At 41.4% G+C, this 15,488-nt stretch overlaps 1 protein-coding gene across 2 annotated transcripts; it reads right to left on the reverse strand.

Annotated features, from left to right (window-relative positions):
- Positions 1-301: 301 nt before the first annotated feature.
- alpk2 (alpha-kinase 2) lies at positions 302-11,894 on the reverse strand. 2 transcript variants are annotated; one of them, XM_004549651.4, is made up of 11 exons: positions 11,821-11,894; positions 8,221-10,124; positions 5,640-7,179; positions 5,406-5,553; positions 5,122-5,249; positions 4,970-5,014; positions 4,575-4,873; positions 2,867-2,955; positions 2,559-2,776; positions 2,405-2,453; positions 302-2,308 (listed from the first exon to the last, which is right to left on the reverse strand). In XM_004549651.4, the coding sequence occupies exons 2-11, from the start codon at positions 9,967-9,969 to the stop codon at positions 2,101-2,103; spliced, it is 4,473 nt and encodes a 1,490-aa protein (XP_004549708.3). In that variant the 5' UTR covers positions 9,970-10,124; positions 11,821-11,894; the 3' UTR covers positions 302-2,100. The 2 variants fall into 2 exon arrangements, with proteins under 2 accessions (XP_004549708.3, XP_023010975.3); XM_023155207.3 differs by lacking the exon at positions 11,821-11,894 and having other exon boundaries at positions 8,221-11,804.
- Positions 11,895-15,488: the final 3,594 nt, after the last annotated feature.

Here is a 15,488-nt window from a genome sequence, read left to right on the forward strand (position 1 = left end):
CACGGATCACTTCACCAACCTGCAGCTGCGGACGCTCTACTGGACTTAAAACTGGCATTAACAAAGCGACACTGGTATGAGCAGGAAGACCGAGAGTAGAAGAGTAACTGCAGGGAAAAGTGCAACTATTAAGTATAAATGAATCTGGAAAGACCTTTTGAAAATTAAGGTGAGTAGACATTTCCCTCCAATAGGTCTGAAGCTTAATGATTGAACGGTTTAAATTGTAAAGAGCTCGGGACCGTCCCCTGTACCGATTCAGCTCAGATGTGTTTAACATTAAAAGTAGACTGAAAACTCATTCAAGCTCATTTGGCATACAGCCTGACCCAGTCTTTAATTTCTTCATTTTAAAGACGTTAAGGCAAACTTGGTAATTGAGTCTCACATGGGTGTCTTTCTTTGTCTCCTTCACACACACAGCTGCAGTCATCCCTACAATCAGTTGGAGGGGGGGGTGAGCGACTAGACTGGACTTTGAACATGCTGAATAAGCCTAGAATATTTACATGACACTATGGCTTTTTTTTTTTTTTTGGCTTCAACATCTGTTTTGGGTTTGGTTTTTTGGCCAAGTATAAACTGCACAATTCACTTAATCTGGATTTTTCTTTCCTGATTTTGCTCTTTCCCCCCTCTGTTTCACCAGGTCACCCATCAATCACTTTGCACCAACAGCGCCTCTGTCTGCAGAAAACCTTGTCCTCCAGAGCTGTGGAGTGTGACAATGGTGTTTGTTTCCTCTTCGTCAAACGCCATTATCACACTAAATAGCTACAGTGTGAAAAGCCCCTCGACGTACCCCTTCACTTTTGGGTTTAAGTGTTGTTGTGTTTGTGGTGTGTGGGTTTTTTTTTTCTTTTTTTTTTTTTTCTAAATTTTAATCCTCTTATTAAATCTGTTGTACAAACTGTAAAGCAAGACTGTATATCAGCTGTGCCAATGACTCTGTGCACATTACACCAGGGCAGGAGATGGAAATAGACATTTGGTGTGTTTATGCATCATATGTGATGCTGAGCCTCTGAGTGTGACCCACTTTCTTTTTGGATTCAAGGTGCTAATTTGCTGCTGGAGACCTTAAAACAGACCTTGGTTTACTACTACTGATGCCAGCTTTGTAAATGTAAAGCTTATTGCACATTTGTCTCTGTTTACCATAAATAAAGTGCTTTTGATCTGTTGCTGACAGATGTTCACATTTCACGGATGCCTTCAAGACCAAGCGGTGAACAAACATACGCAGGAATTTGTATTCCTTCTAGTAATGTTGACTCAACATCTTTCACCTGTCCTACCACGCATATGTGAAAGAAATTAAACATTTGCAACCTGAGTGCGATGCCAGCAATGTGGGTCAGGGTCTGAAAGGTAGACGTGAGGAGTGATCAGAGGCATAATGTATAAAGACTGTTTTAGACTGCAGCTGAATAGCTGGAATATTCCTGGGGTCGTAAAGCCTCTCGATGTCAGATGAATGTGGTATTATAGGGTTCACTCTACGTGCCTTTCCCTATACATGCACTGAATGTGGGTAGCTGCAGGACTTTTACACCAAAGCCTAACTTAGAAATGCTGAGAGATGCTCACAACGGCTCACACTTCTACATACATTCAAGTGATACATCAACTTTATGGGTAAAAATGTCTTTGTTTTGTGTCCAGAGTAGGATCATGATGTCATTCTAAATCAGTCACATGAACAAATATAATGTAACATTAAACTGGATACATGTTCATCAATTATTTGCCAGTTTGCAAAGCGAACACACGCACAAAACAAACCCACACCCATTCATACAACCTAACTTAAAGACATTTCCTCTAATCAATCAATAAAAAGTCCATTAATTTAATGAACTAATAGTTTGAAAATATCCCAGGAGTAGAAAAACAAGAAGAAATCGTTGCTCGCTCATCAGTTCATCAACAGTCTCGTCAGCCCCAGCTTGTGCTACATTTGTTACCTTTAAAAAGTTTATAGAAACTGTCCACCAAACTGCAGTATTCAGTCCAAAGTGAATCACGCGAATCACTAAAAAAAGAAAAGGTAATGGATTCAATTCATAATCAAATCCTTAGTCCAGTATTCTCCTCTTGTTATGACTTCCCCTTAACTACTGGCCCAAATGTTTTCTTCTTGGGTGGAGTGGAGCTCTGGGGTTTGGGTTTTGGAGCAGACGCTGGCTTTTTGGCTTTGGGCTGCAGGGATTTGAGACCTAGCATCTCACAGTACACATTACACTGATGCAAGGCCTTAAACTGGTCTATGAAGGAGGTGCCACAGTTTCCTTTGAATCCCTTGTATCTACAAAGAAAATAAATAACATTAAGAGATCAGTTAGTTCAAAATCACAGTTTGCACGTAGAGTATCTTTGGTCACAAAAAAATGTACATACTCACCCTTTCTTACAGGTGGCTATTCCCACATCAGTAAGCTTCATGCCAACTCCTGAAAAGCAACAAATCACATAGGTGTTTAGATTTCTAACCTGCAAAGAAATAGTTCCCACAAAAAACATATTTTAAAATTTTTTATTTTAATTGTTTCCCTGACCTTGCATGTCAGTAACCAGCAGGTTGCCGTCGGTTTTTTGGTAAACCCAATGCTGGAAAGCACAGCATTTCTGTCCTGCCTCTGAATCACGCCTCATCAGGTTGATCTCTTTGCCATCCTTGACTGAATATTTAACAAAGTTCCCGATTAGCTCCTCTTCCAGCGTGGCGTAGGGGATGTCATTCGACGGACGGTGAATCAGGTAGATGGGAATTATCCTGGTGAATGCCCCAAAAAAAGTGTATCCGGTTAAAAGCGAATTAATGTAGTGAAGAAATTATAACGAGCTTATCAAACGTGTCACTCACTCTGGGATGTCTCCGAAGGCTTCAGTGGACTGAGCAGCAGAAGTGTAAGCTTTGATGTACTCTCTTGCTGTGTTCTGGACCTGGCATTCCTGCAGACCATTAAAAAGAAATAAAATAATAAAATGAAACAGAATGAAGTGAACTGAATCAATTGGTGAGAATTTTATCTTTTAATCCAACTTTTAACACACATACAAAGAAAAAAATTGCAGTATGTTCTGTAGAACAGCATACTGTCTATTACAGACACTTTGGAGTTGTAAAATAAGAATACTATCATTATGATGCATGTAGTTGAAGACAAAAGTAAAACTTCCTTTGTAGTCTGGTAAAAGAGCACTTTTGATCTTTCCTTTATGGCTTATAGATGTTATAAAAGTGTGCTGTTTAACTTTCGTTAAGGCTTAAAGTTTACAATATTGAGAGAATGGCCACTTTGAGTGACAGGTATGTGCTAAATACGCCATTAGCTGTCAAATACTGTGGTGTACTGGGGCTTAACTGCAGTTAAAGCTGGCCCAAGAGGTCCGTTTTGCAGTGTTTGGTGATTGAAACTCAAGTGTGGTCTAGCAGCTTGAAACAATTGTTTTAAGCTGCTAGACCACATACCAGCACATTTAAATGGGCTAGTGCTACCTAGCATGTCTCCCTCACAGTCAAGAGTCACTTCAGTCTCCAAAAAAAAAAAAAAAGATAGCAACAACCATAAAGCTAATCATATATAGACTGTGTATAAAATGTAACTGAGTTCCTGTTATGAAGATTCACCCTGAGCTTTAACACTGTCACTACCTTACTGTTTTGAAACTGGACACAATTAGTCCAAATTAGGTTTTGCAGTCAGATATCTAACGATAACTAACTTGGCCACCATAGTGGACGTGTGACAGTGTAGAGTCACATCACTAAGGCCCCAGCCACACTTAAGAATGGTCTAAAAGCATAGGGGAACCGCGGGTCATTAGGGAAAAACAGGTATGCTCCAACCAGCTGGTGAGTGGTTGCTCAGATTGATAGCCCCAGTAACAAAGGCTTAGAGATTAGTCGGTGAGCTCCTAACAACCACAGCTGCTAGAGAGAAAATGTGTTCACCAGTCAGTTGACAGAAACCTTCTTTTGACTGATTCGATCGCTGGCTGATTGCTACGGTTCTAACATGATAACATGGAAGATGCTAACATGTCTGCAAACATGCCAACTGCAGCACTGAGACACAACGTTTACTTTGATTCTGGTTCATGTTGTACTTTCTCAAGGTTTGCCACTGCATGGCTAGAGCTTAGCAAGTGTTTGCAGACAAGTCAGTGTCTTCCATGCAAACCACAGGTGACTGCACCAATATGCTAACAACCAAAGCAATCACAAGGAGGTTTTTGGTGCAGTGTCATCTTTCCAACAGCCACCAACCCCTCCCCATGCACCCTCTCTAATGAGGTGCAATTACCTTAAAATATGATCTGCTTTGTCCTCTTTTTTGACTCTAATGGAGACCGTAATTTCCAAAATTAGCCTCATGTTTTACTTTGTAAAATTAAAAATTAAAAGTAAATTGAAAGTAAAATTGAAACTAGTGACAGAGGCTAGATATCATCAGGAGAGTTAGCGAGGGCGTAGTGAGCTAAGGGCTGTTTTCCTACAGTCTTCTATGATCTCATAATTACTCCTTGAGCCATGAAGAATTACTACACACTAATTGTGATATTCGTACCTCCACAGCCAAGGTGAAGTTCTTCTGAACAAGCTCGTCATTGTTCTTGGTCCCATAGCTGATAGCATTGTGCACTTTGAGCACACAGGAGTGACCTGGCAGTAACAGGGGTATCTGACCCGCATGCAGCTTGGTCCGGAAAGCCCGCCGATGCATGCCCTCCCCAAAGTGTTCCTTCTCGGTGATCATACTGATAGGATGGCTGTCTCCAAAGTATTGATCGGATAAGAAATCGTCTTTGAACAAGAGTCTGGAGAAATGGGCGTCCTCTTCTTCACTGCTAACCTCAACAGGGTCAGCTGGGGAGGAAAAAAATATAGACACAATATTACATCTAGGGTCTTCTTTTTAAAGCTCAGCTGTATAAAGTAACATGCTCCTAAATCTTAACTCACATGAAATGGTTTTTGGAGCCAGGGGGATGACAACCTCACTGAGCACTGTGAAATAACAGGGAAAATAAAAAATGTAGTTTTCATTTATATACATCATGTAAACATTTTAAACATTTTCACTTTCAAAAATGAGCTAAATTTTTTTTTGTTACCTTCATATGTGAGCAGGTAGTCCAAGCTGACTGAGCCATATAAGCTGCTGAGCTGGCAGAGGTACTTGCCCAGATCTTTGTGAGAAGCATTGCTGATGGTCAGGGTCACTCTGCTCTCATCCCCTGCACTTCAGACAAAGGGACAGTGTTACTCAGTAGAAGAAAACAGACACGCCCTGTGGGTTGCAAAGCAGCTTGCAGATACAAAGCAGCTGCAGGGAAGCTAAACCAGCTCGGTAGGACATTATTATTGCTAAAAATGACATAAAAGTCATATGAATTACCTTCTTTTCATCTCAGCCAGGACAGTACCCTCTCTGCTCCAGGTCACAGTGTAGGCCGAGGTTACAGCAGCAAACTGACACCACAGGCACAGACTCTGGGGGTCACCACTCACGGGCACTGCCTGTATAGGCTTCACCACCTTGGGCTCTGCAGATATTATGATAGGCTTTAATAATGCCATGTGAACTATGTGTTTCCATGCAGAGGACTAGCTGTTTAATCAATTCCCGTACCTTCCTTGGGTGGAATCCTCTGTTTGACCACTTCACTGTACGCCTTCTTACGAGTTCCTCCAACATCAGTCTTGAGCTCAGCTTCCTTTCCTTTTGCTGACACATCTGACTTTGGTAGTTTAGACTCCAAAATGCTCACAATCTTCCCAAACTTATCCTCTGACAGACGTCGCCTTTTAACCACATCATCATTCAGAGGACTTGTAAAGTTCTTTGGCTGGTGGCCCTTATCGTCTGTGGGATGTGGAGGTTGTTCTCCCTCTGACGCTTTAGCCTCCGATTGCTGCTGGGACTTTATTTCGGCTACATCTGGCTGTTCGCTTTCCTTTTGAGCTTTGCCAGCTTTGGCACCCAACTTAGATTCGAACAGCTCGATTCTTCCTTTTGCAGTCTTTGATTTTGCTCCATTCTCCACTTCAGCCAGTGGCTCCCCCGGCGCTGTATTCTGACCATGTTTCTTTTTCTTCTTGCTGTGTGGCTTGCTTGTTGCCTTCTCGGTTACACCTGTCTCAATAACCAATGTAGCCTCCTTGGCCTCAAGTCCAGATTGACTGTTCTCACTGCTATGATTTTCTCCAATAGTAGGGTGAGTTTCTTGCTGGTTGGAGGTCTGCTGAGCAGAAACACGGTGACATTTGCTTTCCTGTTTTTTGGAAGGTTGGGTGAAATGATGATGACCGGCCGATTTATCCTTTTTGGATCGTGTTTTTCCCTCTGAGGTGTTCTTGTGGGTTTTGTGAGGCATCTTTTCAGTCTTTTTATGAGTCAGATCAGTCTTCTCCGATTTAATAGCTTTGGGTTTTACGGGCTTGGAGACAAATGGATCATAAATATCTAAAGTGATGCATGCAATGTGTTTCTCTTTTGAAATGAAGAGATTTTCAGCGTGGATAGGGATGAAGTTTTCTAGTTCCCTATTGAAGTCATCAATCTCCTCAAATATTGTCTTTCTAGAAAAGAAAGAGTCTATAGTGTCACTAGTTTTCAAGTCTTGTAGTCCTTCTGGTGAAGATCTCTCAGCAGTCTTTGTTGTATTCTGCTTTTCATGAATCAACTCCTCACCGCCTTCCAGAGATGTTTTGTTAGTAATTCCATCCGGGGTTGGCAAGACAGCACTCTGTCTTACTTGATTGCAACTGTTGTTATTGAGAGAGCCTTTCAAACAAATCTGATCACCTTCCAAACTGCTGCTTGTCCTACAGTTGAGGGAAGGGCCAATACTGACCGGAGCTAAGGGCATAATAAATGTGGGACTGTCCCTCTGCGCCTCCACCTGATGTGCTCTATCAAGGTCTGGCAACGTGCCAATAGACACGCAGTTGTCCGCATTAAAATGCAGGCCAGGTTGTGTGTCTCCACCTGGCACGTTTGAGTTTGTCAGAGCGTCCGCGGTGAGGACACTAAAATCAGTTATTGATTTGTTTTCATCCCTATTGACTTCTGATCGCCCACAGCTCAGTTTAGCTTCTGGCTCGGCCACTGAGCCCAGCTGGACAAGCCTGTGTTCATCTGTCACTTCACACAGTCTATCTCCAACAGGCTGATAGAGAAAAGGACAAAGAACAACAAAGTGTTAAACTGAGAATTAAAAAAAGTTCTCTTTCAGTTTCCTTTATGGTTGCACATAGACAAACACAGAACACTGTAACAGTGCTGTTAATATACTGCCTTAGGGTTCAGTATCAGGCAATTACACTAAAGACTGATCAGATATTTGTTATTTTAGCACGTACCTTTCTATAGAGCCAAAAATCAGACGTTTATAAAACACCATGCTTCTATACCCAATCCACCAGTCCATATGTCCTGCATGCAACTGGAACCCTGACTGTCAGTGTTAAAGACTGTACCTCCAGCTGCAATTGCACCTCTAAGTCAACCAAAAGCAGTCTCCTGGCCCCAAGACCCTGTCAGGGTCCTGATCGTGGCTTTTTAAAGGAGATGTGGTGGAAATGGGTGTGTTAAAGGGTGCGTACAAATAGAGAGAGGGCAATGGAGGGTCGTGTTTCAGTTTTCAGCTGTGCTCTCCTCTCACCCTGACACGCCAAGGATGCATGCTATTATCACTGGACTCTCAGCTATTATTAGGTGCCATTTCTGTCAATCCAAAGTTTTCCTCTTAGGCACTCATTTTTCCCTCAGCACCCACAGTTGTCAGTCTTTGAGGTTGGGAGCCAAACGACTGATCCAATCAAGGCTGTGGGTGCAAGGACTTGGTTGCAAACTGAATGGCTCCAATCCAAAGCAAGCCGACAATGCTCGCGAGCCTGGTGTGTGGTGACATACGTGGATTTTATATTCAGCGCAACTCATGACTGGCTTAGTGATATTAGAGGTATGACAACGCCGACAAGGACAAGAGCAGGAATGTTTTTTAACTTTGTGCCTGTGTTTCTAAAGGGCATGACTGATTTGTCTGCTGGCCAACGATGCTGTTGGCCATCATGCAAACAGACAGACTGGAAAGAGTTGCACACATCCCCCAAGCACGACTGCAAAATATTCTGTAATAGTTCATGTTTTCACTTCATACTGATCACAAACTTTTACCTCTCAAGTGTTCAAAGATCTATCATCTTACCTCCTTGGTTATTAAATCTGTAGGAGGGTCCAAATCTGTATCTTCTATTATGCTCAGTACGACTGGGGTTTTTTCATCGATGATGAAATGTTCTGTGTCCTGGGACTCTGCACATTCATCAAACGGAGAGAGGTCCAGATCAGCAGAAGTAGATCCAGGCATCAGTGTAACCACAGTTGCATCTGCTGTGTTTTCTCCTGAAGAGGCCACCGTTGTACCAGGTGCACCTCTGGATGGGGAACACTTGTCTCCCTGTGTGGTGGGTGTTGGATCGCAGAAGGATTCAGCCCCCTCTGTGTGATGGGGTTCAAGTCCTGTAGAGTCGAGGTACAAAGAGAGACAGCCTTGCCCAGAGTGGATGGAGCTCTCTGAGATGTTTTGTGCACTTAGAGGTTGATCCTGCACGCCCATTTGTGCCTTAGCTGTTGTTTCTAGATTGTGTCCTTCTTTCACAGTCTCTGCTTCTGTATGAATATTTACCTCTGATAGAGCCTGTGTCAATGCATCTATTTCAGCCCCTATTTCTGAAAAGGCTGATGTGAAGTCCTCAGATGGAGCTACAATGATCCCAGTCCAATCTGAGAGTGCACTTGCCCAGCTGTCTACTGATGACCACCTCTCAATTGGTGGCCCCCAACCTTTGGTGTCATCGCCCGTCCAGCCAATCCCCTTGCTACCTTCAGGGTTGTAATGTGAAACCTGTGTCTCTCTTGGGGAACACGACAAGTGACTGGCAGGAGAGAGAGCTTCTTGGATCACAGAGTGATGCAAAACATCCCGATCTTCTGTATCATCACCAGCCAGATACTGATGTGCGTCCTGCCAGACCTCCATAGGGCTGTTGCCGCGCTGCGGGGTTGCTCCAGTGACCTCTGCTTCTCCTTCTCTCTCATCATTTAGAAACATAAAGTATTCCTCACAAGCATCTACAGCAGGTGTTCTTAGCCCCAAGTGTTCACTCACATCTGGCTCATTATTCTCTGTGGATTGTTCCTCACAAGAGCTGTGATGACATCCTGTCACGTCTGATGAATCACACATCAGTACATGTTTATCACAGTCACGGTTCACTTGTTCCACACTTGTTTGTGATAATGGCTGGTATTCAGAACATTTAATCTCACCGGGAGCTATACTTGGGCTTACAATGAAGTCCTGCGTGTCACTTTCAAAGATATAAAGATCTGACAAAGGCGCTACAGCCATATCGCTATCTGAACTGTCTGACTGAGGTGATAACGACCTAAATAATGGAGGTTTGTTTTCAGAGCTGAAATTGGGACTGGAGTAGGGGACAGTGACAGACTGCTCCATCAAACCTTCAAGTGTGAGTGACACAGCCCCAAAAGATTCAGGTGGAGTATGTCCTTCCATGAGAAGAGATGAAGCAGATTCAGACTGAGGTAAAATGAGGTCCTGACAGAGTTGACGTATTAGAGGTGATTTCCTTCCTGACTGGCTCAAACAGCGCTGAACCCTGGAATTGTCATCCGTTGGTGGAGCCTCTGAGGAAAGCGAAAACTGCTCTGATACATTTTGGATGGACGATAAAGACTTTAGGCTGTGTGGGTCTGCAGAAACATGTGGATGTGTGGATTTATCAGTGGTGTCTGAAAGACAGTGCGCAGTCTCTGTTCCAGACAGCTTGTCTACTGAGGGGCTGTGCATAACCGAGTCAAAATCCACAGTCTGACTGTCTGTCAGAGCCGGCTGACTTTGGCTGTCTGCGCAAGGAAGTGACGCGTCCATGGGGACTTCTAGTCGAGCGTCTCGGGGAGGTTGTCAAAAAAACTGACAGCAACATGAGGCCGACAAAGTTTTGTGTACAGTGACAGATTTGTTGCACCTTCTGTCATTATTCCATCCCAGAGTACATTTGGATCCTTGTTTATCTAATTCAGTATCTGCAAAGTGACACATGAGGTTAGCATAAAATTCAAATAAATAAACAGTTAAAATGCAAAGATGTGAAAGAGAATCTCTGGCTTGAGTCTTAAGTTTGAATTTACTTCCCTGAAGTATCTGAAGCAAAAGCTACTATCTCCTTTCAGCTGTCAGTTTGCATTTTGCTTATCTAAGCAGCAGGAGATGGTTCATTCAGAGGCATGTTGCATCTATTTCAAGGACGTTTAAGACACACTTGACATATCTTATCAACGGGAAGCCATCCTGCCATTACTTCTTTGCTGATAAAGAAGTCTGCCTCGTGATGCTTTTCTTGTTGCCAGTGGAAGATTGTGCTTTCTAAAGTCTATTTTCTTGAATAGTCAAGTGGTGGTGAAATGTGCATTGACTACATTATCAATATACTATTTATTTGACGAACCAAAAGGTGCAAAGTTGGGATTCTTTGTGAAAACAAAAAAAGTTAATTAAAAATGTAATGATTGTTGCTAACCTGATACCTGATGTTCCTGAAGCTACAGGGAAGGTACCATCTCTGGTCTATATCTATTATCATTATTGCTATAGTATAGTTAGTTAAGCCCCTTCACATTCATCTTAATTTCAATTTCAGTTGTACAGCAATACCTCACTGTTATTTTTCAGACTACAGCAGCAATTATTTGGTGTCTCTACGTGACTTTAGTATCGTTAAAATGCCATTGCAGACAATCCGACACACGTGCAGCGGGCAATATATGAAGTGTTGATGGTGGAGACTTTAAATCATGCACACTGATATACAAGATTTCTGGAGGGGAGGTCGTGGCACAGACACTGGAAAAATACCAGAACATCTTTACCCGTGACCTGCATTTGTCACATTCATTCCTGCTGCACGGAAGGACACGTCGCACAGCCCTCCACCTCAGATGTTTACTATGAAATTCAAATCCTACCTACTCTGAGTTTATTGACAAACTTATATTTGAAACTGATTTCACAATGATTTTAGACAGAAAAAAAAATCAATGTAAAAAATCACCAACATCATTTTTCTGTATCACAATAAAGCCAGTTAATTTGATGAATGACCTTAATACCAACCAAAGTAAATTGAATTTTTTCTTGTGTCATGTCGTGCATTTCTTAACCCCATATTGAGACTTTGTTAAGATATGACAGCACATTTCACTCTTGCACATGCAATTCAAAGCAGTTTTGGTGGCAGGATTGAATGGCGTAATGTAAATGTGTTTGGGTTTGAATTCTTCTTGTGGATCTTTCAAAATAAAACCAACCTCAGCCAAATAACCTCCCCAAGTGTGCTGCATCTATTTTCAATTTTTTGCCTGAAAAGCTTTTGAACAAAGTTTTGATAATATCAGCACAGGCTGCCTGATAATGTAAGCGTTTCCTGACAGTCACACATTAAAAATGAGAGGGAGATGAAAACCGAAATAATATAATAATAATAATAAATAACCAAGCGTGTCTTGTGTATCGTGTAGCACAGCGGAGTTTATGCGTCCACATATCCACATGAAGTGTGACTGTCCACGTTTACCATTCCAAAGAAAGCCACAAACAAATGTCTAACAAGTCATGACACAAGTGAATCATAAAGGATAAAAGTATAACTATTACTCCAGGCATTAAAACAGTTGTCTATCTGGTGAGGTGGGGGGGATTTCCAGCCATGCAAGTAGTACGTACCCTTTTGATAGCCGTATGGTTGAGAATATAGACCTATGATGTAGGACTTCAGTACAAGCATAGGCAGAGCTGGCGGTCTCGGGGTGTGAGTCTATTTTTAAATGTTGTCTCCCCACAAGTACAAAGTCGGTTACCTGATATAGTGGACATGTGCCGATCTAACACCCGATATCTATATTTACAGGCCGTTTCAATGATGGCCTACTTTACAGACTGAAGACTTGAGTTGCGGTTGTTTAATTGTCTGTTTGGTTTCTTGTTCAATTGTAGATTCTGATTGCAGGAAAAAAAAATCTTAAAATCTTGTTTGTTTCTGTCCCATCCCCAATAACCCCAGTTTACAGCGGTATTTAAATAACAACAGATATTACACATATAATAAAATACAGCATATACTATTTCAGTTATTTTCATGTAATTAAAGTTCCTGTCTGATTAAACTGTGCTAGCGGCACACCTTTAACAATGAGGGCTATTTTCCTTGAGAAATTAATACCCCTTCAACTACTCTGGCAAAGCAACAATGCCCTGTTGTCAGTGGTGAAGAGTTCTGGGAAACGAAGCAAATTATCTTTTGAGATGTGGATTCAGAGAGTGATCGTCTTATAGTGCTATACCATACTCATCGTATGCTAAATGTGAAGAAAGAATCTGAAGACCGATGAGTCATTTGGTTACTTCAGGACAGTGATGTCAAATTCATTTTAAATCATGGACCACTTTGTTCTTAGGTGGGCCGGACTGGTGAAACTACTTTTTCTATCAGCCCAAAGAAGTTTAACTACTCATTTACTCTCAAATATATCTTTATATCGGAAAAAAGAAATTCAAAATGTACACTTCATCTCAGTTTTTCTGCACAAAATGAAATGCTTATGGAGAAATTAGATAGTTACAAGTTTTAGGGCTGAAAATTGTAAGAAATAAATGTGTAAAACTGGAGAATATTTCTGTTCATTCATTGCCCGGGATGTCCTCTAATTATAAAACTGAAAGTATTTGTGAATTACAATGAAAAATGAAAGGATTATTTTTTCACTGTTGGCCCATTATGAACAAAAACAATCCAAAACAGACATTCCAGTAGTAGATGGTGAAAAAACAGGAAGTTAACTGTTATTTATTATTATCTATTACTTCATTACTTTGGTGTAGCATGAATGGTCATAATGGAGCTCTTTATCAGCAGGACAAACTGTAAAATATCTTCTCTCTTAGCTAATCTTTCCCATGTTCCTGTCTTTAAGGGATGGACAGATTTATAACTAAGTGATTCGAGGCTGTTGCATCATCCTCCCTGGAACAGGTGAGAGGACGGGAATGGATCATTTTACCGCTTTAAAATCAGCACATTGTAAATAGTAGTTTAGGAGCCAGCACTGTCCAATAAAACAGCAATACATCAAAACTAAGAGAAAAAAATATCAGTGTAACAGATTTTCTATGACTATTTTGGTTTAATCCTTTCAAACTCTAAAACAACAACAACAGCTTTGACAAAGCACTGCGTCATAATTGTTTGTTGTGCATGCAAATCAGTGACACGTTTCCTGAATGACTGGATGAGGACACAAACCATTGAAACCGTGTCATATCATTTTACTCATTTGTGCCATTATGTAATGCTCGCGTCCTCACAGCTGTTGCTTTCCTGTCGGGGGCTTTGAAAATCTACCAAGCAACACAGGGAATATTAATGGACATTTAGTGTGTATCTGTTTGTCCTCGCTGCGTTTGTTTTTGCTTAAATTTTCATTCTTCTGTTGGGATCTTCTGTTATTTTACTTTAGAAAAAAGATCTGAGGCCGGATTTGGTATTTTGTGGTAACATTTTAGATTTAGAAAATGAAATCACAGTCCAAACACATGCATGGAGTTAGGCTGTAGGTGTGAATGTGTTGTTGAGTATATGCCAGCATGCGCCTTGCCTTTTGTCCATTGGCAGTTGGAATAAGTTTTACCTCCCCTGAATTGTATAGATGGAAAAGTTATTGATTTAATGAATCTGAACTTGTTATAATGTAACTGTTAAAGGATATGCATTTTTTCTGCCATAGATTCACAGGGTGCTGTGGCTGTCATGATCCTGGCCTAGGTCTGTTTCTGGGTCTTGTGGTTGAATCCTTTGTTATATTTTCTTCTTTTGGAGTCTTAGTTTGCCTTTTGAGTCTTCATCTCCCTTATGATAAGTACATATATGTGATGGTGTTTCTCCGTTTACTTATAATACTTATTTCTAGTTTTAATTTGGGGATTTCTTCAGTGTCTTGGGTTTAGTTTACTTTTTCCCTTTCCAGGGGAAGCCATGTCTGCTTTCCCAGGTTGCCCTTCTTTGTGCGTCTCTTAACTTCCCCACATTTCTCCAGCCAGTTGTGGATTTAGTTTATTCTCCTAACGGACTTTGTTGGAGTTTGTTTTGTTTTTGGTTTAGTTTCCATCCATCTGTATTTGGCTCCAAAACTCTGCATTTCATGATGGCGGCAGGCTTGATCGGTACCAAGTGGACCGACGTACACATTTCTGGGTGTTCACCTTAACAATAAACTGGACTGGTCAAAACAAGAAGGGCCAAAGTCAGCTCCATTTACTGGGCAGGCTGAAGTCTTTTGGGATGTGCAGAACATTACAAAGGACCTTTTATGACACTGTGATGGCTTCTGCTATCTTTTATACGGTTCTCTGCTGGGGAGGTGGAACCACAGAGAGGGATAGGAAATGGTTTAATAGACTAGTAAAGAGGGCTTGCTCTGTTCTGGACAGTCCCCTAGAGCCCATAGAGCAGAGGGTGAGAGGAAGATGTTAGTCAACCTAAGGTCCATATTCCAATTTCTTCGTTCTGTTGGTTGGATAGAGTTTTATTTGTTACACAAAAACACAATCGTAAAGTATTTTTGCAGCATTACAAACCTTAAAACTATTTTTTAAAAGCATTTGGCAGACAAGTTGCTCCACCACGAGCATGTCATTGGGACGTGGCCCCATGGAGTCATGTAGTCATGGAGAGAAAAGTATCATCTTACCAAAACAAGATGTATTTTTACACCATGTTGTTACACCAACTTGTTCAGCCCGACATGTGCTCCCTCTCTCTTTCTCTCTCCCAGAACTTCTAGGGCAGTATGGCGGGGGTGAGAATGGTCCCGCACATGAAACAAGTGTGCGTCACAGCCGTGTTTTGTTTTTGCGTGTACGTGAGAGCGTCAGCTAAAGGATGATGTTCCATAACCAATTAAGGCGAGGTCACCAGAACAGAGAAATGCATTACACCAGTCTTATGAAAGAAATACTTGGCTTTAATGTTACGCTGTTGTATGAAGACATTATTTACATAATGACACACTAAATGCTGCAGCTGGAAAACTTGTCTAAAATTTGAGTGATACAGATTTTTTTGTCAAACATGAGCTAAACAGATCTATTATTAGGAGTTTTTAAATCACTTGACAACATTTTACAAAAGCAGAGACTACTCAAGTAAAAATGTAATGTGTGTCTTTGTGTATGTGGCAGAGAAAAGCAACACAATGGAGAAAACAATGTTTTTCTTTAAGGCTGCTCACCAAACATTTTGCATCTTGATAGAACCAAACTTGTCGTAACTTTAAGTGCTTTCATGGAAACGTAGCCGTGTGTTTTGCGTCACCAAACATTTAAAACCTTTTGCCGTG

Source organism: Maylandia zebra, linkage group LG7, assembly GCF_041146795.1.
Source record: "Maylandia zebra isolate NMK-2024a linkage group LG7, Mzebra_GT3a, whole genome shotgun sequence".
Classification (NCBI taxonomy): domain Eukaryota; kingdom Metazoa; phylum Chordata; class Actinopteri; order Cichliformes; family Cichlidae; genus Maylandia; species Maylandia zebra.

Bases quoted from the DNA above. Each gene is read 5' to 3' on its own strand.
- alpk2 (XM_004549651.4), bottom strand. From the start codon at position 9,969: ATGGACGCGTCACTTCCTTGCGCAGACAGCCAAAGTCAGCCGGCTCTG. The intron at 5,250-5,405 runs GTAATTCATATG...CTTTGTCTGAAG, and splicing joins CTGGCTGAGATGAAAAGAAG to TGCAGGGGATGAGAGCAGAG. The intron at 2,777-2,866 runs GTGAGTGACACG...GGCATTCACCAG, and splicing joins GCCTTCGGAGACATCCCAGA to GATAATTCCCATCTACCTGA.